The 23,267-nt window shown below is 37.6% G+C and overlaps 4 protein-coding genes and 1 pseudogene across 4 annotated transcripts in view; 2 read left to right on the top strand and 3 right to left on the bottom strand.

Moving 5' to 3' along the window:
- The first annotated feature begins 483 nt into the window (after nt 1–483).
- On the top strand, nt 484–3,566 carry LOC108837509 (transmembrane 9 superfamily member 7). Its single transcript, XM_018610546.2, has 7 exons — nt 484–675; nt 1,223–1,387; nt 1,479–1,588; nt 1,664–1,772; nt 1,858–1,970; nt 2,035–2,185; nt 2,257–3,566. The coding sequence occupies exons 1-7, from the start codon at nt 565–567 to the stop codon at nt 3,412–3,414; spliced, it is 1,917 nt and encodes a 638-aa protein (XP_018466048.1). The 5' UTR covers nt 484–564; the 3' UTR covers nt 3,415–3,566.
- A 526-nt stretch (nt 3,567–4,092) lies between these two features.
- On the bottom strand, nt 4,093–6,197 carry LOC108830447 (uncharacterized; annotated as a pseudogene).
- A 1,761-nt stretch (nt 6,198–7,958) lies between these two features.
- LOC108830453 (inactive protein kinase SELMODRAFT_444075) lies at nt 7,959–11,195 on the bottom strand. The gene is made up of 9 exons (XM_018604051.2): nt 10,683–11,195; nt 10,438–10,610; nt 10,263–10,357; nt 9,266–10,170; nt 9,024–9,184; nt 8,862–8,938; nt 8,637–8,784; nt 8,414–8,563; nt 7,959–8,336 (listed from the first exon to the last, which is right to left on the bottom strand). Exons 1-9 carry the CDS (start codon nt 10,870–10,872, stop codon nt 8,148–8,150), a joined length of 2,088 nt encoding a protein of 695 aa, XP_018459553.1. The 5' UTR covers nt 10,873–11,195; the 3' UTR covers nt 7,959–8,147.
- A 7,703-nt stretch (nt 11,196–18,898) lies between these two features.
- On the top strand, nt 18,899–20,212 carry LOC130495272 (probable inactive E3 ubiquitin-protein ligase SINAT6). Its single transcript, XM_056986786.1, has 3 exons — nt 18,899–19,361; nt 19,430–19,651; nt 19,716–20,212. The coding sequence occupies exons 1-3, from the start codon at nt 19,299–19,301 to the stop codon at nt 20,040–20,042; spliced, it is 612 nt and encodes a 203-aa protein (XP_056842766.1). The 5' UTR covers nt 18,899–19,298; the 3' UTR covers nt 20,043–20,212.
- The window catches only part of LOC130495271 (casein kinase 1-like protein HD16), a gene marked incomplete in the record, with an annotated part of 3,521 nt that continues 292 nt past the window's right edge, over nt 20,039–23,267 (bottom strand). Inside the window, 14 exon segments of the mRNA XM_056986785.1 lie at nt 20,039–20,266; nt 20,351–20,539; nt 20,635–20,792; nt 20,913–21,003; nt 21,100–21,274; nt 21,408–21,550; nt 21,650–21,868; nt 21,963–22,092; nt 22,177–22,246; nt 22,328–22,422; nt 22,569–22,640; nt 22,782–22,837; nt 22,932–23,001; nt 23,101–23,174. Coding sequence (XP_056842765.1) covers nt 20,207–20,266; nt 20,351–20,539; nt 20,635–20,792; nt 20,913–21,003; nt 21,100–21,274; nt 21,408–21,550; nt 21,650–21,868; nt 21,963–22,092; nt 22,177–22,246; nt 22,328–22,422; nt 22,569–22,640; nt 22,782–22,837; nt 22,932–23,001; nt 23,101–23,174 — 1,602 coding nt within the window.

Genomic DNA, 23,267 nt, shown 5'->3' with positions numbered 1-23,267 from the left:
TTGATCAATCATATACAATAGAATCAAATCACAAATAAGGCTACATAATGTGATTGGTTATATACTATATACAATAAATAAATATAAAATTTCCTAACAATATAAAAACTATTTATATTTTGAAACCAAAAATATTACAAACTATTTATACTGTGAAACAGAAAGAGCATGAAATTTGATATAAAAATATAGAATAAAATGACTGGCATGATTAAGTTCCAACTAAAAATTGGTAAAATAAAAATTGAGAATTTGTTTCCTTACATAAAAGATTGCATGATTAAATTCCCAAGATATTTTTCTGTTTACCCAACATAAAAAGATGTCATAAAAGTAAGGAAATGATTTCAAATCTAGTCTTGATTGACAAAAAAATACTGTATATATATTTTACCCATTAAGCTATTTTCACTAAACCCAGAAAACGACAACGTATTCATAACCGCAGTTTCCTCCATCTTCGTTCAATAATAATTAAAAAAAAAACGCACTTCTCTTCCCTTCCCTTCCATCTGAAGAGGCTCTGAGGAAGAAGATTAGAGAGGCAGAAGAAAAACAACAAAGATGAAAGGAAGCAGCTTTCGATTCTACGCCACACTCTTCCTCTCTTTCCTCTTCTTCTCCTTATCTCGCGCCTTCTATCTCCCCGGAGTCGCTCCTCGTGATTTTCAAAAGGTAATACTTTTTTTTTGGTCCGATCTCGCGTTTCCGGTGAGAATATCGATCTAGGGTTAATGGGTCTTAGTGTTTTTGTAGCTTAGCGTTTGATTTGATCTTCATTTGCTGGAAAGTTGTGTCCTTTTTGGACCACCGTTTCTGTTGGTAGGCTTAGCTTAGTGAGTGAGTCGATGGAAACTTTCAAGTTATTACTTTCTTGTTTGAATAAAAAGAGAGAGTCCTTGAACGTGTTGAGTTGTAAGAATATTGACAGGGATGTAGAGATCCTTGTGTTTCTGATTGATGATCATCATAGTGTTCCTAATGCTTTTTAGTCTCTTTTATTGGGATTTTACAGATCCTTTGAACCATCTTTATCACTGAGCTGAAGCTCATGATGTGAAAATTTTAGGGCTCTTTTGTTGTATTCACGACTCTGATTATCTGCATTTCAAGGAGTTGATTGACTTTATTTGATGTCATCATTATGTGATAGTAATGCATAAAAGATTACAAATTGCGTTTCAGCAACTTGGCGTTTGATCTGTTGTTTTGTCTGGAGCAGGGGGATCCTCTTTATGTCAAAGTGAACAAATTGTCTTCTACCAAGACCCAGCTTCCTTATGACTATTACTACCTGAATTACTGTAAGCCTAGTAAGATCTTGAACAATGCTGAGAACCTAGGGGAGGTTCTCAGAGGCGACCGCATTGAGAATTCCGTTTATACTGTAAGTATAATACCCATTCTTCTGGCTCTAATTGTTGTTACACTGATTTTTTTTTTCATACACTAACCACTTCATAACTTGAATTTGTCAGTTTCAAATGCTGGAGGATCAACCTTGCAAAGTAGGTTGCCGTGCTAAACTTGACGCTGAGTCCACCAAAAAATTCAAGGAAAAAATCGATGATGAATACCGAGCTAATATGTAAATAGCTAATATAGCGTTCTTGTTCTGTGAATGCTTGACATTAATCTGCTAACCTAACCGATTGCTGTGTAGGATTCTTGACAATCTTCCAGTAGCTGTACTTAGACAAAGGAGAGATGGGAGTCAGTCCACTACTTATGAGCATGGTTTCCGTGTTGGCTTCAAAGGGAGTTATGAAGGGGTATATGTCCTTATAACAACATTACTTGCATTTCTTTTTTTACTCTCTCTCATACCACCAACCAATAGTTGCTTTGCTTTTGTAGAGCAAAGAGGAGAAATATTTTATCCATAATCACTTGAGCTTCCGAGTTATGTACCACAGAGATCTAGAGTCTGATTCTGCTAGAATTGTTGGGTTTGAGGTTACTCCTAACAGGTATTACCTACTGGTTGTTTACTTCCTTTACTTAGTTGCCTGATCTCTGTCTTGTTTTGGATAGTATCTTGCATGAGTACAAAGAGTGGGACGAAAACAATCCTCAGCTAGCGACATGCAACAAGGACACAAAGAACTTAATCCAAAGCACTACTGTCCCTCAAGAAGTTGAGCAAGGGAAAGAGATTGTGTTTACATATGATGTCTCATTTAAGGTAACTAATTTATATTTACACTTCTTCTTCTTCTTTACTGTTTGGCTTGCTAAACATTTTTGAATCTCCAGGAGAGTGAAATCAAATGGGCTTCTCGGTGGGACACATACCTCCTCATGAACGACGATCAAATCCACTGGTTTTCCATCATTAACTCACTTATGATCGTCCTCTTCCTCTCCGGAATGGTAGCCATGATCATGATGAGAACTCTGTACAAGGACATCTCAAACTACAACCAGCTGGAGACACAAGACGAGGCTCAGGAAGAGACTGGATGGAAGCTTGTGCACGGCGATGTCTTCAGACCACCGGTGAACTCTGGATTGCTGTGTGTTTACGTCGGCACAGGTGTTCAGATCTTCGGAATGTCGCTTGTCACAATGATGTTTGCGTTGCTTGGTTTCTTATCTCCATCCAACAGAGGAGGACTCATGACCGCCATGGTTCTCTTGTGGGTCTTCATGGGGATATTCGCTGGCTACTCCTCGTCTCGCCTTCACAAAATGTTTAAAGGAGACAAGTGGAAGAGAATGACCCTGAAGACTGCGTTCATGTTTCCTGGTATCCTTTTTGTGATCTTCTTCGTTCTGAATGGCCTCATCTGGGGTGAGCAGTCGTCTGGAGCTATACCTTTCGGTACAATGTTTGCTCTCTTCTGCCTCTGGTTCGGCATATCAGTCCCGCTAGTCTTCGTCGGTAGCTACCTGGGATACAAGAAGCCAGGGATCGAAGACCCGGTCAAAACAAACAAGATCCCAAGGCAAGTACCCGAGCAGCCATGGTACATGAGACCTGTCTTCTCCATACTAATAGGAGGCATTCTACCGTTTGGAGCAGTCTTCATAGAGCTCTTCTTCATCCTGACATCAATATGGCTGAACCAGTTCTACTACATCTTCGGTTTCCTCTTCATAGTGTTCTTGATCTTGATCGTCACCTGCGCGGAGATCACGGTGGTGCTCTGTTATTTCCAGCTTTGCAGCGAGGATTACAACTGGTGGTGGAGAGCTTACTTAACAGCAGGCTCATCTGCTTTCTACCTCTTCCTCTACTCGATCTTTTACTTCTTCACAAAGCTGGAGATAACAAAGCTAGTCTCGGGGATGCTCTACTTCGGGTACATGATCATCATCTCTTACGCTTTCTTTGTCCTAACTGGCACAATCGGTTTCTACGCTTGCTTCTGGTTCGTCAGGAAGATCTACTCTTCGGTGAAGATTGACTAGCACACAAGACAGAAGAAACCAACTCTGATAAGTCTGAAGAAAAGATTTTTTTTTTTTTGAGGTTATTGTATGTTTGGGTGATTGTAGTAGCTGTGACAAAGTAAACGAATCAAATCAACTTTATTTATTTATTTTGTACTTCTTTGCTTCAACACCTGCAGATATCTACAGATGTTGGCTGAATCCAATATTACATAACATGCCATGCTTCACCAGTAGGAAAAGTCAGGGCCAGTTTCTCACTGTGGCCAAGTAACATCTTCTTCTTCTGTTTTTCATAAACGTCATATAACACACAGATATGATGAGGAACGTAACTGGCTTGCTTCATTTTTATCAATACTTGTTTCAGACTTCCTACGTAACTGGCTTGCTTCATTTTTACCAATACTTGTTTCAGACTTCCCTTCTTGGATGAGTGAGATCATTCTCGTGTAAGTGATGCTTATATGCTTCCTCCTGGTTCTTTGTGTGACAGCTTTCGGCATCATCAGGGCTCTTAAGTTGTATACATCTTCTCATCGTATAAAAGAAGCAGGAAGAAAGCAGATGAGCATGTGCAATGGTTGCCACACACATCCAGCTTCTTCCTGTTGACTTGTTTACAGTCGGTTTGAAAACAGTAATCTGTTAGTTTTTTTTTTGGAAACCATGACATATCCAAAGAGTAATCAAAAATGAACAAGAAAAACTTTGTAAGGAAATGCAAATGGTTCATTCAATGCTGACAAGACTCTCGAAGACCAGACAGTGGAATGTTTGACAAACAAAAGGAACGTAACAGTACCAACCTCCAAAGAGGTGTTTATTAACTACCATCTTCCATCACTCTAAGACACTCCCAAGAGCAAATAGGAACTGAAAACTCCGTCTCCCAACTATCGTCGTAGCCTTCGTAGTAGACGGGACCTGTGCAAAGGTTAGCAACGTTCTCGAGTGTTACTACTGCTGCGGATGACTTGGACATGTCTACTTTTATATATGAGACTGAACTTGGAACCAGGCTTCATAAAAAAAAAGAGGATCCGAATATGCATCGAAGGTGGACAGTGGTGCAACATTCATCGCATGTGTAGAACCAATTCCGTTGGATCTAATAGTTTTTCACACACCTCGCACCAATATACATGATCAGATTCAGCGCTGATTTCCTCGCCGTAGGAAAGGGTGAGTGGATGCTTGTCGTACTTGTAGTGTAACTCATCTGGAATGGTAGTACATGGATAACACAGAGCGTATTCGCATTCTGCACATTCTACATGAGACCCTGAACATTTTTCCTTGCAACCTTTACAATCTTTGTTGATATGAAAACGGGATGGTCAACATGACTCTTATGGGTGAAACACTCTGGAACCGAAATGCATCGAACATCTATGAAAGAGTTTGGACCACCTTGCGTAAGATAGTTATGGCGTGTATGTACCTGAAACCAGTGGTTACTCGGTAGCAAACGTCACAAGTCATGTAAAAGTTGTCTCGTCGAGGAGACGGGTCTAAGATTAATTAGAGTCTGGTTGTGCAATGCATGATCCAGCTTTTTAGGTAGACCAGCACATACCTCGTGGAGAGAGTACTCACATGCATTCCTCGCAATCGTAGAACTGGTCGGAGACAATAGAACATACACAGGCTTCACATAGCTTTTCTATGTCTACAACAACACCATCGTGCTTCTTGAGCTTCAAAGGATGTTGTTCATGACCAAAATGCTTTATGAAACCATCACCAAGCTTCTTGAAAGGTGCGATATCCTCTTCAGTATCTTCGGCCTCTTCTGGTTCCCATTCCAGCTCTTTTTTTATCCCAAACAGTCACATGTGTAGCACATTTGGAATGTGCTACGTACATATACACAACCCTCAATATCGCATGAATATTGCCCATACTTGACATCAACCTTTTTGTAGCAAATCCGGCATAAGGAACTCATAGGTGACCGGTATATGGAATATAATGGAGACGGTGGGGGTGACGTGTGATCTTTATGACTCGTGGTAAGACGATGCAACTTTGATGAGCCATGTAGCTACATTGGAAACAAGCATAACTTGGTTCGACCGATGGAACTAATAATGGCCTAGGTAAGAAGATGAGCGAGTGGTGATGACCTTTTGGGTATTGCGATAGTAAGAGGTGGAAGCGAATCTGCACAACGGAGATCCAAGCAAAAGCTACATATCAAACAACAATAGAACCAATCTCACCTTCAAAATCTTTTCCACACCAAGTGCATTTGTCGAATATGATATCAGATTTGGACGGAACAATATGGACCAACTTGTACTTCCCTTGATCATCAGTTGTATCTGATTCTTGATGATTTATGTCGAGCTTGCAAGAGTTGTCGTCAAGGACGATGTTGGATATGTTTCCCGTTTTATCGTCGCGGTAGAAGAGAGTGAGAGGGTGTTGGATGTGTAATCCTACTTGGACGTTCATAAATACAGCGGTGGAACTCCGCACGGCAGTTTGTGCAGCGGAAATGGAGATTATCATGATGCCACACAGTATATTTTCCGCCGCATAAAGCGCAGCCATGCGGAATGACAGACTTGCAGTCCATGGACGAGTTATAATAAGTGAAAGCTGGATGAGATAGAAGACATCTCCGTCGGTCTCCATCAGACATTTTCTCTACCAGTTTGGTTGTGATATATCTATCACTATGTATTTCAAGTATCTCTTCTTTAATCATCATTTTATTTGCTTTCCTTATGATTTCATCTTGAGAAGAGGAATAATTGTGTAGAGAAAACAAAAAGTACAATTAAAATAACAAGTAGCACTAAACGATGATATTTCAAAGGTGGTTAATAAAAGGGGTTCACATGTTGTTAAAATATAACCGAATAACAATTAGTGATAACAGCTGTGAACATGAACATACAACAGTTTACTAATTTATTAAGAGTCAGTAGTACTAGGTTTTTTGTTTTGAATTCTTCAGTAGTACTAGGTTACCAGAAGCTTTTCGATGGAAAATGTAATGACCACGAGTGAGGATATCTCGGCCGAGTATGGATTATCACAAATATAAATGATTTCATAATGTGGACGTTTATGACTCTAAATGGGATTAATTTAGTTAGAATTGAGTCCCTTTAGAATTTGACCCATCTAATGTTAGAAAAATATAAGTTAAACAATGAACAAAAGCATTTCCATGTATATCTTCATATAAACAAACAATTAGAAACTGGCAATCTAAGGCCATCTTTAACGCAGAAACTCTTAATAGGTTTTTCTTTTCAATTCTTTTTGCCTGAAAAAAAAATTAGAAAAACTATTTGCATGCCATCACGCAAATAAGGTTAATTGTTTGATTGTTTTCATTCATGATAAGCTTACTACCTACATTAACACATATTAGAATGAGAGTCGTGAACAAAATTTTCATACAGGTGTCGGTGAAGTTCGCAAACAGTTGAAAAAACTTTCCAAAGATGTCTTTTGTTTGGCGACCTGTGGCTACGTTTCTGACCAATATGTGGGTCTCTCCCTTAAAACTCGCGTGGAAACTGCGTTAAAGGTGGTCTAAGGTGTTAAAGAATGACCATAGTTCTTAACATTTACACCAAAAAAAAAGAATGACCATAGTTATAGACAAGTTGGAAGGATTGTCACGCAATTTGCATCAAAAGCAAAGCCATGAAACTTTTAAAACCTAGTGGGGTTACTTTGTTATTAAGATATAACTGAATGCTACGGACAAGTGATAACAGCTGTAAGCAAGAACATAAGTGGTTTGTTAATTAATTGAAAACATCATTGGTTCTTGAGCTACTTTTTCTTTCTATAGTACATGTCTCGATAATAAACAAAGCAAGTTGATCAAAAAAAAACAAAGCAAAGGTTGTATGTAATCATAATAATGCGGTGCATTGATAAGATTAACCTATATAACATATCAGGCACAACAAAAAAAGCGACCGTTATGAAAATCCAGCAGTCAAATACCTTTTACCTCTCTGGTTCAGTACGGTCTTCTTATCCCTGGTTCAATTGCTTCAGAACTACATCCGTAGTGAGACCACTTTCTTCTCTACAAGTAGCCTTCATAGTAGATGGAACCAGTGCAACGGCAGCATTCATTACATGTGTAGAACCATGTAGTGAGACAGCGTCACTTCTCTTCTGAAAACTTGATTGAGAGATTATTTGCAAAGGATGTTGTCTGTCTTATTTAGATCGCCGCTTACTATTTGATGTTGTGACGAGGGATCTTCTTTGCTAACGAAACTTGGAAGTGTAGTGTCTATGTATATTATATAGCCAAGATTATTGTTCAAGACTCCAAGATTTACTATTAAGAACTCTTCAACTCTTATATGCACGCAGAGGTTTAGAAAAGATACCCAAAGGACCCGATGCATACTGTATGGAGAGGCAAATCAGATTCATATTCTGACTTCTCTCACTGCCTCATTGTTTGGTTTTCTCTTGTTCCTCTCCCTCTCTGTCCACTCTCAAAAAACCAGTAATTCAAATTCATAAGATGACAAAAGCCTCTTGTTGTTTTGTTCTTTCTAATAACTAACATGTACCAAAAACAATTTCAAACCCCTTGATATCATATTTAGCAACTGTGTTTGCATCTGACCCCACTATACAAACAAAAAAAGGGTCAAAATAGCTCTCTTGCCAGCTTAGAAGCACATTACTGAGAAAACAGGGGACTTTACTCAATACCCTTATCAACTAAACTTTTCAAAAGAAACAGTTATGTGATTTTACTTAATATGGTTTAGTTCCAGCCTCTGACCTCTTTCCCTCTCCCGTATAGCTAGTCTTGCCGTTTCACTGAACATATCCCACCCATCATTCCTTAGCTGACCGCTGCTGTATTGATCTGCCTCTGAACCTGGAGATGATGCGTAGTTCCCATCCATGATCATATCTCCTTCCAGTATACGCAGCACCTTCATTTATTGACCAAACCTTTTTTAGTATATTACCCATCTTCAGACAAGTGATCTCAAAGGTTACTTTTGATTACCTGAGACATGCGTGGTCTCAAATGTGGATCTCTACGTATGCACAACGAAGCTGCGTGAATCATACAAATAACCTCACTTTCTACAAAACGGTCACCAAGCCTCTGATCAATAAGTTCCTCCACCGCATATTCTTCTAGTAGCGGACGTGCCTAATATAACAAGAACAACCAATTAGCATCATTACCACTACTTTGCTGAATAGTTTAGATGTGAATTCATTACCCATTCAGTGAGGCATTGCTGTCCCTTTGGCATAGTAATGTCAATGGCTTTGCGGCCAGTGACTAGCTCAACTAAAACAACCCCGAACGAGTACACATCCGCTTTTTCAGTTATATGTCCGCTTTGAGCATACTCTGGAGCTAAATAGCTGCAACAAGAACAAAGTACAGATAAAGATAGTTCAAGTTCCAGTAAGTAAAATATAGCTTTCGTTGATGTTCTCACCCAAACGTTCCTATCACTCGTGTTTCTACACCTAGTTCCCCATCAGGCTGCCATCTCGCTAGACCAAAGTCTCCAACCTAATACAATTTAAAACAAGAGAGCCTTAGGTTCAAGAACATATGAGACAATAAACGAGTAAAGGCCATATTTATATATATATACCAATGGCTCATTATCATGAGTGATGAGGATGTTGTTAGGACGCATGTCTCTATGGACAATACAGCCAACTCTGCATTCTTCGTGTAGATACCTAAGACCTCTTGCAGCTCCAACAGCAATCTTTTGCCGTGCTGCCCACTCCAGTGTCTCCCTTTTGCGACCTGTATATAAAACCTTGATACTGAGCTAAAACAGTTTCCACCACAAAGAAGCACAAATGGAAATTTAAAGGCAACTTTTACCGTATAGATGAGAGTCAAGCGAACCATTGCATATGTATTCATAAACCAAGAGCCTTCTGCTGTCTTCAATGCAGAAACCAATCAGCATCACAACGTTCCTGTGCTGAGCACAGCTGAGAACTTCCACTTCGGAGCAAAACTCTACATCTCCTTGGCAACTCGCTAGTCTGTGTTGCTTTACTGCAACTACTTGCCCTTCCGGTAGTACACCTCGATGAACAGATCCGTATCCACCTTCGGCCAAGAAGTTAGCCCTTGAAAAGCCGCATGTTGCAAGCTCCAACTCGGCATATGAAAACACTCTCGGTGGTTTACCAAATACAGGGGCCTTGTGCTGGCAGATAGAGCAAAGAGGAGGTGGACCAGGTAGATCAATCCTTTGACTAGACGACAAACCAGCTTCTACATCTAGCTTAGAGAACTTCTCAAGCACCTCCTGAGATGAATGTCGATGCGTGCTGATATATTCTGATATCCATGGCTGGAATCTCATACTTGTGGACGCTAGTGATTGACTTTCATCACTCTCTGAATCATCATCATTCTCCTTGATGACCAATGCACCATCCTTCTTCATGTAACCACTCGTTCCCAAAGTGAAGAAAGGTGAAGTTCCGTGGTCAGAGCTAGACACTGATGAAGTCCCAGCTTCTGTGCTTGTGAATGGTGTCCCTAGCTCAGGGCTGCTGCTAGTAGGAGTTACAGGTAGTCCTCTCTCAGAATCTAACGATCCCTTTGTGTGTTTTTCAGATCCTGCAGTTGGTGGTAAACGAGCCTCTTTCTCAGCATCCTTCCTAGGAGATCCAACCAAGTTTAAGCGTAGAACTTTGGCTTGGGAACGCTTCATCACCACAATGTTACATTGCAGTTCATCCATACATCGTTTCTCTTCGTTCTTGAGGTGTCTGTAAAACAAACCACACAGCACAATGTAAGTTGGTGGAAGTATATATATGAACTGATCAAGCCATCATATGTGATGAAAGTAGATTAGTACTTGTCTAGTACAACCCAGTTTGCTTGTGCTTTCTTAGACTCAGCAGCAACTGCTCCACAGGGTGATCCAGAAACAATCTTAATCTTCACATTTATCTATAAAAAAAAATCACAAGAAAATAGAATGAGGAACAGGGGATCATCATAGCTTGACTAGAGTCTAGAGAGCAGCAAACCTTATCAGGATCATAGACATCATGAAGCTGGAGAATCAGTTGGGAACAAGTGTCAGTGAGACCACTCTTGATCTCTGGTAGTGCTATAGAATGTGATTTCCGGTGACCACTACTTGCACAGTCTCCAGCAAACATAGGGAAACTCCTAGTGAAACCCCAAAGCTTTCTTCTTCCTACACATTTCATCAGAAAGCAAATAAGTATAAACAGAGAGAAACCATTGAGAAGGGCTTGGATCAACATACCTGAGTTGTGAGAAGGGACAACAACAACAATGAGGGTAATGCAATCCCCAGGGTGAACAACATGAGTCAAAGCCCAAATCAAAGCTGTCTTTGGAATCTCCCTAGACGCTTTAACAGCAACTATAACCTTTTTAGCACCATCAGACACTACAGGAGAAGCCTGCTTCCCTCGCTTCGGTACTCTACTCATTTTCAACCCCCAAAGATAAGGGTAGGGTACCTATGTTCTCAAAATTCCAACCCAATCACTCAGAAGAATCTTCTTCCTTTTTACTAAATCACTGAGTCAACAGCTTATTACAGCCTCCAGCAACAAACCAACTTAAAAACAGCAAAATCCTCTCTCAGTAAGCAGAGACTTGAGAAAAGCTGTCCCAACTTCAAAATTCAACCTGCAATGCACAACGATAATGAAACTGAAGATTTGTAAGTAAAGAATTAAAAGAAAAAAAAAAAAGAATGCCAATTGGATAGATATTAAAACCTCAAATGAAACCAATTATAACAGCCAATAGATACATATTTAATATACTGAGTTATTTACCAGACTGCCAGAGGAAGAAGAAGAAAATTAATAATGCGTTCACTTAGCTTAAAGCTCTCACATGAATTTCAACATCATGAAAACGATTCAACCAAAATAAGTAAAGAGAGAGAGAGAGATGATCATGATGATGATGGAGTGAGTGAGACCTCGCATGAAAATGATATTACCAGAAGAAGCTAATTGATTTTTTTGTTTGTCTTTCAAGCTTCGTCTCTCCTTTCACTATCAAAGCACAGCTTCTTGTTTTTTTCTTTTATCTTTCTTGTTAGGGTTTTGGGTTTTGACACACTGGCTAAGTCTCTCTCTCAGTCTGGTTTCTCAACTTATGTCTCTCTAGTACCAACCCACTATCTTATTCTTTTAGTACTCTACTATTAATCAAGCTCTCCTCTGCTCATTAGTTATTATACTAATAATATCTGTTGTGTTTTATCCAGTCCTTGCTCACACTTTTCATGATTTCATACAAAAATACAAATATCATGTCTTTTCCCTATTTAAAAATAAACATTCTTATAATAATATGATTTAGTTTGAAATTCTGAATTATTTCAGCTAAAAGTTAAGTTTTAATCCAAACATTGGTTAGACCATCTCCAACTCACCTCTATTTTAATCTTTATATTTTCCTCTAAAATAGAGAAACTCTATTATAGAGGTGGATTTGCTCCAATGTATTCCTCTATAATAGAGTTTCTCTATTTATAGAGGAAAATATAGAGATATGCTATTTCCATCTCTAAATATAGAGATAAAAAATAGAATTCCTCTATATTTTCCTCTAAAATAGAAAAACTCTATTATAGAGGCATACATTAGAGCAAATCCACCTCTATAATAGAGTTTCTCTATTTTATAGTAAATTTTGTTTTATTAGTTTTATCATTCTTCTTTGACCAAACAAAGCTACTGCATTTGGATAATTAGTTTCCTTTTAGCATTAGATATCAAATAGAACCTAATCTCAAACTGTAGAATTTAAAATTTTCTCTATTGTTCCACAAATATGTTGGTTTTGTAATTTTTGGGGAGCGAAGATTCAAATTTTATGAAAGATAACTTAAAATTTGTGGGGATTATTAGAGTCATTAATTAATCTCTGAAAAAACTTTTTTTAAAAAACTTGTTTTACTTGTAAATTCTAGTATTTATATATATAACTAATTCATGTCTTCTAACTTGTAAGTGTGAAAATTTGACAGTAGTATATTTATTTGAGATATCAGAAGAAATATAACGGTAACATTAAATAAAGATGTCATTCAAATACTTATAAATATATCCAAGATAATTTCATTTTTGGAAATGAATTTGAGATTCCTTAGTTTGAAAATTGCTCGAACTGGAAGATCATAACCATTTTGTTCTTTATCTTTTTCCTCCTTTATCAGTTGTTAGCATTTGTTAGTAGTACTATAGTATTAAATAAGAGCTCTTTTGTTGACAAAAAAGTTAAGAGCTCTTTAGTTTGAATTTAAATTTTGTAGGTGTAGCTTTGTGACCATATATGTTAGATCTCATATCAACCCTCTCGACGACAGACCTCGGTAAATGAATCAACGTAGTTACAAATGACAAATTTTAATCAGACGCAGTCTCTACCTCTAACGTGGTTTTCCAAACAAATACGTAGACACAGCCGACAAGTCTTATCAAATGCTTTTAAAATAAAATAAACTGTCTTCTTAGATGCTGTAAGTTAATATAATTAACTACGTCAATCTTAATATTATTTACAAACCATTCAAATATAATCAAGGCACATATCTTCTTTATAAATTATAATATAAAAAGACTTTGCAGAATTCAAATAAATGGAGAATAGATCGGATCGGACTATATAGAAAATAAAGAAGTTAGTGCTAATGTGTAATGTTAATTAAAAGTAGTGCTAATGTGTAATGTAAGAGACAATAGAAAATAAGAAAAGAAATGGTCCAAAATATGTGTAAGTAAATAAGTAATGAACAGAGCACAATCACAGGTAGCCAGTTCAGTCTCGGTGTCATGTAGTAAACCCTCGTGGACCCGTCCAATCCCAACCAGCCCTCTAATCTCTCTAGTTTCACAATTTTAACTCTTTTCCTTATTACAATATTTTGAAATTAAATTCAAATATTTAGATCGTGTGGTCCTCCTTCATAACAAGGATTCCACGATGGTTAATCCAACGATATCTCTGAATAAAAAAATTAATTGATTAATTATTCTAATGATTTGGGGACTTAGTTTGTTTGAATCAATAGAGTTTTGATTAGCTGAGACGATTAGTTTCGTTAAGCGTCGCATACTTTTAAGTTAATGGGTCCCAGACGTTTAGTAAGCTCTGTCACCGTCGCGAGGCACATCGTCAACGGCGGCCAATGCCGTCAAAGCTTCAATCAATCTCCTCCAGTCACACTACCACCCACACGCTATTAATAACTGGAGTATATTAGTATTATTTTTAATGTTTCTTTTATGCCGACAACTATATACGTTTTTGTATAATATTATGCATAAATTAAGAATTCTTAAGGTTGACAAAAAAAAAATTAAGAATTCTTAAGAAGAAAAAAGCAGAGTCTCTACAGAAGCAACAACTTTGGTGACGGGTGACTTTAGCTTGGGGTAAATGAAGGCATGAGCATGTGTGATGTACACCCAACTCGATAATACTTAGAGGTTATAACTTATAACTAATCGCTATGACTACTCAACTTTCGTGGTAAAACTAGTCTCTATTTTATCAAAAAAAATAATAGTCTCTATTTTTTACTTATCATGGTAAGACCATCTCCAATGTATTTTGCTATTTTCACCTCTAAAATAGAGGAACTCTATAATAGAGGTGAGATATACTCTAATGTATTTCTCTATAATAGCAATATCTATTTTATAGAGTAAAAAATAGAGGAATGCTTATTTTTTCTCTATAAATAGAGGAAAAAATAGAGATCTCTATTATAGAGAAAGAAATAGAGGTAGGTTGGAGTAATTTCACCTCTAAATGTTATTATAGAGATGAAAATAGCAATGGGTTGGAAATGCTCTAATACTAGTCTCTATTTTTATGGTTAAACAGTTTCTATTTTTTATTTATCATGGTAAAACTAGTCTCTATTTTTTACTTATAAAAAAAAACCTAGTCTCTATTTGAATTTTTGAAATAGTGTGCATCGTGCGGGGTATTTTTTTACATGCACGTTTTAATATTGAAGTTGTTTGGTCGTCTTCGTCGTGTTGTTTGGATAGTTAACTAGCCGGTCCTACATCAATTGTTTCGAGACAATGACCCTAAATTTAATCGCTAACTCGTAATCTATGTATGTAGGAGAATGTTAGCGAGCCATCAGTTGTATTTGGAACTACACCATTAATCTTTAAAAATTTTAAGTATGGTTGGGTAAACCAAATATATGTGCAGTATTGTTCTCTTTGTTTTTGTCTTCTCCTCTATCGAATTGTTGGTGGCCTAGTGTAATGCAATTGGATTATTCTTTTGTGTATTGGATTCAAACATTCTTAGTACAAAATATTACCTTCTTAAATTGAACTTTTAAGAATTTTACCTGGTTGACAAAAAAAAATTTTACCTATGTGAGATGACATAAGGTCTATAACTTCCATGATAATTATCTTACCAAAACATTCCATGATAATTAAAAAGTGCTAATGATTTTTTGTCTCGTTTTTTAAATCATTTTGACAAGGAAAATTATGTTTTGTGTTTTTTTTCATTCAAACACACAAAATAAAATAATCCCTAAAATAGTCAGTAAACTATCTCAATCCGTAGCTCTCAGCTCCAAATAAAAAAAAACTCGTCAAATAAATTAATTCCACTTACTGACTTACATATTTAATTCTTTTTTATACATATTTAATTCAGTAGAAACAAACCAAGCAATAGGAGTATTTGCCACAGCAAAAGAGAGAGAGAGTTTAGAAAGAAAAAGTAGATCTGTGATTTGGATTCGGCGTACGGACGGCGCGTGAGCGTCCGTGCCGTCGCCGGAGCCCTTCTTCTCTTTTATAGTTGTGCTCTGTTTTTTTCGCGTCTTCTTGCGTTTCTGCTTCGCCGTCCTAACCTAGAGCGCCTTGTCCGAGCTCTGATTTCGCAATCTCCGTTAATGGTGGCTCGACCTTTGGAGTAACGACGCGTTCAAGGGAAGGTTGCAGTTGGAGAGAGCGCGGTTTGCTTGCTCGGTTTTTCTGTGCCCCGGGAGAAAGAGGCTAACCTAGCTCCGTCGTCGCCGGTTTATCTGCGGAAAGTGGAGGCTTGCTCAGATTCATCTTCGCCGCTTTAGTCTCCGGGAAGGGGAGTTTTCTTAACTTCCGCCTTCGCCGGCTTTGTTCACGGAGAGAGGAGGCTTCCAAAGTTCCTTGCTGCCGTTCAAGATCCCTGAGTTTTTTGGGGTAAGATTAGTAGTTCGATTTGGTTTATGGTTAGTTTGATTATCGGAAAGATGGATGTTTGTGGTACGACTGTTGGTTGCGCGGTAGACGTTGAAGATCTCCGGCAATTGTGACGGCGTACAAGGAAAGAAGTTTGTGGTTCTCGCTTGTCCAGGATGTGAAGTGGTTCAAAGTCGGAGGAAACCTTGAGATGTCGATGATTTCTCTGACGTGAAGACAAAGCGGTGTGAACGGTGATGGGTTTGTCGGAGGCTTTGCTTGTCTCCGAGCTCCGATGAAACGCAGGTTCGGTTTGGTTGAGAGCCGGTGAGATGTGCTCGGAGCGGTCGAGTTGAGGCGGATTGCGACGCGTGTCGCAGTTTCTATTCAGATCCATACACGTGACAAGTCTCCTCGACTCGCTAGACGCATGGTTTGGTTGACTTTGGGTTTGGGCCTCGAGGCCGGTTAGTGTTTTCGGTTTATCGTTTGTAATGTGGGTTTTCGGTCGTAGGTCTGTAGACCATGTATTTGGACTTCGGCTTAACTCTAGGCTTGGCCCGTTTATTATAATAAAAATCATTCACGGAAAAAAAAATAAACCAAGCAAACTTACAAGAAATTTCAGTAAATAATTTAAAAAGTAATTTATTTTTGTGCATCCCACAGAAACACGCAAGAACCCTGGATTCTGTAGCTACTATACTAGTGTTTTCATTTTCATAATGACACTGACATAATGAATTGTCTTTACCGTCATAAAAACTATGTTTCTTCCGAGGTTGCGTATTGATTTTGCTAATGGATTCTTCAATTCCGAGGAAAATTGCATTAAATCTCTCCAGAACCGTGACATACATTTATTACTCCATTTTGTGTAAAAGTCAATAAACAAATGTTACGTGTAATTAATTATTGTACCAGGACCTCCACCATTTTCTTAAGGTCTTTCGACAATTAATTAAAGCTAAAGAGAGTAACATTTGAAACAACAATCTTTCATAATAATAAGGTGGTTCAGTACGCATCACGGTATATACACACCCAAACACGTTAACGTGGCCACATGTATAGTTCATGACGTTAAACAATTGTACGAACAATGAAAAATGAGGTCCACTGCGTGCCATTTTCGAGCATCTAGTTGCTGCAACCACCTTTTTCGTAGCCATGCAGGTCCAAAGTGTACAACTATTAGCATGAATAGGTATCTTATTCAACAATCATTACAACTATACTTTCAACTTCTGCGCATTAAAACCATTACACTTTATACAGGCACCTGCATAAACCCACCTGGTCCAGTCATCATATACGATCTATGACTATGCGTGTAGACGCATGAACACACATGATCAGAAACCTATGTTCTAATCAAAGTCACCTGGTTTTAACCATTGTTATTTTACTTCACACATTATTACCTGATGTTTGGTATATCAGAAACCAGAGTATATAAAGAGATTTTTTTCTGAGAAATATATAAAGAGATCGACCGTTAGATGGGTAAGAGGTTTAAGATCTTTTATGTTTGAATTTATCACAGAAATGGATCACAAAGTAAATGACATGTGAGTAGAGAGATGTTGAAAGGCCATGTGAAACAACATAATATGAATCGAGGCGAAATGTCATCGTTTTCATAGTGCGATGAAATGGAGAGACAATGACCCTACATCATTAACATTTGCATGTTCTCTCTATCTTCAACATTACACCACTTTGTATATGGGCCTCTTTGGTTATGTCAATAATGATATGCAACATATCTGCATCCTCCATTTTCTTAATCACATTTATATACACACTTATGTTAAGTAATAACCCAATGGGCCTTATATGGTAGGCCCTTATTTATGTAGCCCGTTTATCGAATCTTAGACGCGGGGTTTGGTAGAGGAGATGCTCCTCCCTTACATCTCTGAGAGTAAGGTGATTAGGCGTGGGCATTCGGGGTCCCAATCGGTTTTCGGTTTTATCTAATCGGGTTTCGATTTTTCGGGTTTATCAAAATCAGTTTCATTCGGATTATTTAAAAGTTCAGTTTGGGACCGGTTCGGATTCTACCAGATTCGGGTCGGGATTAGTAAATCTTCAAAGAACTGGTACAACCCAATGTACTTTCGGGTTCAGGTACCAATCGGTTCTTCGGTTTAAAAATATCTGATTTATACCTACTTTGTAACCAAAACATAAGTAAAATTGGTTTGTCTTGGTTTCGAATACCTAATTTGTATATTTTTGTAACCAAAACATAAGTAAAATCGATTTAAAAATAAGAAAGGAACATCAATCATGATAATTCAAAATCAAACGAAAGGGAAATCATAAAACGAAAACTACGACCTCATAAAATGAAAAACATTTTTTATTGAAAATAAAATCTAAATCTAAATCTAAATCTAAATATTTTAAAATTCAACAGCCACCTTTAATCATCAATCTTTATGTATTAGAACCACCAACCTTTATGTAATAGATAAATATTTCAGATGTTCAATATACTTTAATGTATTTTGAATACATATTATTAATTGAGATTATGTTTGGTATAGATCTTTTTAGGGTTTTGAAAGTTTCGGGTTCTATCGGATATCCATTTAGATTCGGATTCGGTTCGGGTAATATCCATAACCCGAAATACCAAAAAACAAGATCCATTCGATATTTATGTCGGGTTCGGATAGGTTCGGATTCAATTTTATCGGATCGGATTCGGTTCGGATTTTTGGGTTCGGTTTATTTGCCCACCCCTAAGGGTGATTTACATGTAAAAGGTGTTCTGCTAGTGTGTTTCAAGTTTTCAAGAGTACTATATGGATATGATGAAAAGACTAGTATAAGAGTTTTATGTAATTATATGTTCAATTATTTTGTGGTACTCTAGTTTTATATTAAGAAAATAAAATGTCAGTGAGTTTAGTTTGTTTTTATGTGTTAAGAAAATAAAATGTCTGTGAATTTAGTTTGCTGAAAAAAAAAGTTTGTTTTTTGTGTTCATTTTGTTGATACTAATATTATGAAATATTTATAATTGATGATAAGTTCTCTTTTTTTTTCAAAATTCTGTTTTCTTTTATCTAAAAAGTGAATAAGAACAATTTCCAAAGTTTTGGTTAATAACAATGTTAATTGTTAAAGAACAAGATTTTTTTGATATTTGGAATTTGTCTTGTTCTCATGCAATGTCTTTTACTTTTTAACCATGGCTGATTTGTGTTCTTGTAAAAAAAAAAACATGACTGATTAAAAGATGATCAATCAGTATTTTGCCTCTTGGTTTTAATAAAATGCAATAATTTGATTTTGTTAAGAGTCATTTGTCCACATGGCATCTGAAACTGATGGTTACTTACAACTTGCAAGACCCAATTGGATACATGGTATGACAACTCATGGTGTCGTGTTACCAATAACCTTGACAAAATTGTAGTTTCAGCCACAAGTCATATACTATATGGTTTTTGTTTGTATTATTTTCTCCCCTAAAATCAAGCTCTTTCACGCAATCTCCGGAGCCAACTCTTATATTTCACCATTTACTTCACGTTCTCTTCAATCATTGAAAGCTGAAACTTAAAACAAGGTAAACGTATGTATGTGGTGTGGTTATTGTACATACATACGTAACATACATTCATACACCCTTCTCCTCTTTTCACTTTCATCACTTGCCTCGTGATTCATGCGAAATGGAACCTCCAATCAATGACCTTCAGATTGAATGTCAGGTCAATGAGTTGCTCGATTTCCCGGTATGTACAGATCAGACTTCCTCTATAATCTGTATTAAGACATTGTACTAACACAAAACTTATTGTAGTGTTCCATTGACCACCATACAAGAGAGGTCATCACTGATAAGGAAAAACCGTATAATTGTCCCTACTGTGGATCCAAGTGTACAGTCACAGGAGATATTCAATGTCTGCTTGAGCATCTAAGGAATGATCATCATGTTGAAATGCATGATGGGCGGTGTTTCAGTCATCGATATGTCCATCATAATCCTAAACATTATCATCATGCTACTCGGATGTTAACTGTAAGTTATATTACTCAATATTGTGTTCCTCTTTGCCGCTTTGTTAATTCTCTTTCCCGGACAGCTTCTGGATTGTTACGGTCGACAATTCTGCTTACACTTTGAAGCATTCCACCTTAAGAAGACGCCCATGTACATAGCTTTCATGCAATTCATGGGAGACGAAGAGGAAGCGACTAGCTTCAGCTACACTTTGGAAGTCAATGGCAATGGTAGAAAGATGACATGGCAAGGCGTGCCTAGAAGCATTCGTGACAGTCACAAGACGGTCCGTGACAGCCAAGACGGCTTGATCATCACTCGCAAGTTAGCTTTATTCTTCTCTGCTGACAATACAAACAGCAAGCAACTGAAGTTGAAGATTTCAGGTCGTGTATGGAGAGAACATTGAAGAATACAGTATCTTTTTCTTTTTGTGAATCCTTGTAATAATATATTATACTTGCAACAAAATAACCTCTTGGTACAAAAAATAAATAGCAGTTTTAAAGGGAAATGTCAAGTTAAATAAGTGATTATGTCTTCACTACTTCACAACAGAAGCTTCTCAAGGTTTTAAGATACAGTTCGCCCATAGCTTAATGATGCAAGGTAGAGATTCTTCCCCCATTTTTCCTGTGGAACAGAAGGTAAAAACAATGCACAAGGTCTCAGGTAATATTCATGGGAAGAGAGAAAGTAATCTTTTACTCTACTCACCTTGACATGTGTGCTGGGGAATTGAGAGGTACGCAGTGTCTCTTGTGTCTCATCGACCAGCCTACGCCGTGGGATGCTTAGGATTAGAGCAGCTTGATCGGTTGTTGCTGCTGTTGATGTGATTCTGAATCCACCATCCCAACGCCTGTGAATGCCTTCACTCGGATACAGAAAATCCAATTCAACAACCTGGAGAGAGAGATTAAATGGTCAGTTTATGAAACATAAAATCAAAACGATAGAGGAAGAAAGACATTACAAGCAGAGAACCACTGAAGCCTAACCTGTTCACTGTAGCCAGAATTGCGGGACATAACAACACCCCATCGAGTTCCAGCTGTTGCCATAGAGGTTACATGGAAGCCTTCTCTCCACTTCTTGTTTATCCACTTGAATGGAAATGAATCGCTTACTTTGTAAGACTGTTGTGTAAACGCCGTGCCTTTCAATACCCAATTTAAAACAAAACACCGAATAAGCCATCAATGGTTCTCATGCTAAAGAGATAGCCATAGTCATTGGTAAACATCCATGAATAAAGGTTTTCAAAAAGTGAATAGACCTTTTGACATGACAACTAAGGAGCTTCCATTGGCTGCACCAGCAATTGAACTTATATAGTAATTCTTCTCCCACTGTTCCATTATCCATTCCTGAAACAGAACAGAGTTTATTCTCACATAAGATCAATCCTCTTGACAAAACACAGACCTAATAAATAATTAATAACAAAGTAACATTGGACAAACCTTATGCAAGAAGACAGGAGAGAGTTCGTAGACTTGGTTTGTGAAGCCAGTTCCAGCATCCATTATTAATGCCCATAGATTCGAACATGATGATACACAGCTTATTAACAACCCATCTGCGGTACCTCTCTCAATATGCTGCGCCAGTCTTGTATCAGCCACATTGTAATGATACCTGCTTGCAAACGTAGATTCTTAGCACAAAATTGAGTTCAATACAGACATACTGAAGTCAAAAATTGAAGTTCTATTTAACCGAGAAAACACTAGACACACAAACGCATTCCCAGTCACAGAAGAAATTTTACCTCTGCTTCATTGGTTGCCTGGCATTGTAAATCGATATCCATTGCGTTGCAGGGACACCTAGGCGGACTTTTTTCCTAGGGGCATCATCTTCTTCTTCCCCAATGCTTAACCTACCTCGCTTCTGTCCAACTTGAAAAATGATCTACAACCAAAAAACAAATAAAAGACGTGTCAAACAATAACTCCAAGGTGACTACAAAACAAGAAACAAAAGCAAAGAGGAACAGGATGAAAACGTCACCTTTTGAGCACCCTCTGTGTTTATGGGCCTAATTGCTGGATTTTCCCCCAAGAGCTCTTGAAACAGAGATACTAACTTCCCGTAGTTAGGTTCCTCGTCAAATTTCATATTTACCACAATCTCAAGAAACTGCTTGAAAGGAGGGGGACAGAAACAACAAAGCATATCCGGCGATGTTGCCATCTTCTTTTTGCAAACGAGGAATGACTTGTTATCTCCCTGCAAAAATTAAGCAAGATAAGGGATTAGCAAAGAAAGAAGCATGCTATAACATAAAATCATTCTACAAAACAAAAAGATCGGTCTGCAGTACCTGATATCCTTGCCATGGCAATCGACCCCGGTGAAGGAAAATCAGTGTATATGCCAATGATTCAAGATCATCCCTTCTGCTAGCAGTTCTCCCTAAGTGAGCATGTGCACTTGCGTATCTAACTGTCCCCCTACAAAATCAAGGAGAGAAATATTCAAGAAGAGAGTAATAAGAGGGAATATAGAAATCAGAGCAACAGTTGGAAAATTCTTACCTAAACATATCGGGACGTTGATCATATTCAACATGTTGTCCGCTACCACCACCTTCTCTCCACTTTGTTGCTGGAAAAGTTAGTTAATAATATGAGAAATGTAACTAAGCACCTAAAAACGAAAATCACAGAGAGAATGAAATCAACCAACCTAGTCCCAAATCAACAAGAAACAGCTTTTTCTCTTGAGGCGTTGAAGGCTGGCCAAGTAAGAAATTTTCTGGCTTAACATCACCATGCACATAGCTGAAACCGAAGCAAATCATGACTTGTTAAGTTAGTAAACAAAGATAAACATAGTAACTTAGAGGTGCAGAAGCTCAAACAGATGTTAAAAGGAACCTCTGTGAACCAAGATAAATACAATAACAAAACAAAGTTCAAGGACAAACCCTTTTGCATGCATCTTTTCAAGGATGGAAAGTGATTCAACAGCAATGCAAGCTACCATTTCTGAGGACATTCTGTAAAGAGAAAAGGAAAGGAATCATTAGGGCAGTCATACTGGAAACCATATAAAGTTTGGATAATCATGTATAAGAAAAAAAAAACTACATTAGTTATTTATTAATGGAAGAGGCAGGAAATCTATAATGGATACTCACGCTTGCCCTGAAGTATTCCATATATCCCATAAGCTCGGCCCGAGTATGTCCATAACCTGAGGCCATAGAAAAAAAAAGATGTACAATCAATGATACTGACCAGAGAAAAAATTAAAAAGGAGAGAAGTAAAAGGGGAGAGATCCAAATACCATAACATAATAGTCTCCTTGCCTCCCTTTGAAATGTACTCTAGGGACTCCATGACTACCACCCAAGGTGCTGCTCACAACAAAATAAACATGTCGATTTCACGTTACAACTCAGAAGAATATTAAAAAAATAGTAAGAAAGAAGAGAGAGAGAGAATCCAACACGCACTTGTACACTTGCCACTCATGTGGAGGACCATAGTTGCATCCCTTGCTGGTTCGATGCTCAAACTTCAAAGCAACCTAATAAAGGTAAAATGGAAAAAAAAATGTGAGATAACGCTAACTATGATCCCAAGGACCATAAATGAAATTGCATTTATATACCTCCAAGAT

The sequence above is a fragment of the Raphanus sativus genome, chromosome 5, assembly GCF_000801105.2.
Source record: "Raphanus sativus cultivar WK10039 chromosome 5, ASM80110v3, whole genome shotgun sequence".
NCBI lineage: Eukaryota > Viridiplantae > Streptophyta > Magnoliopsida > Brassicales > Brassicaceae > Raphanus > Raphanus sativus.
The sequence above is the reverse complement of the archived record's forward strand: the minus strand, read 5'-3'. Positions and strand labels throughout refer to the sequence as shown.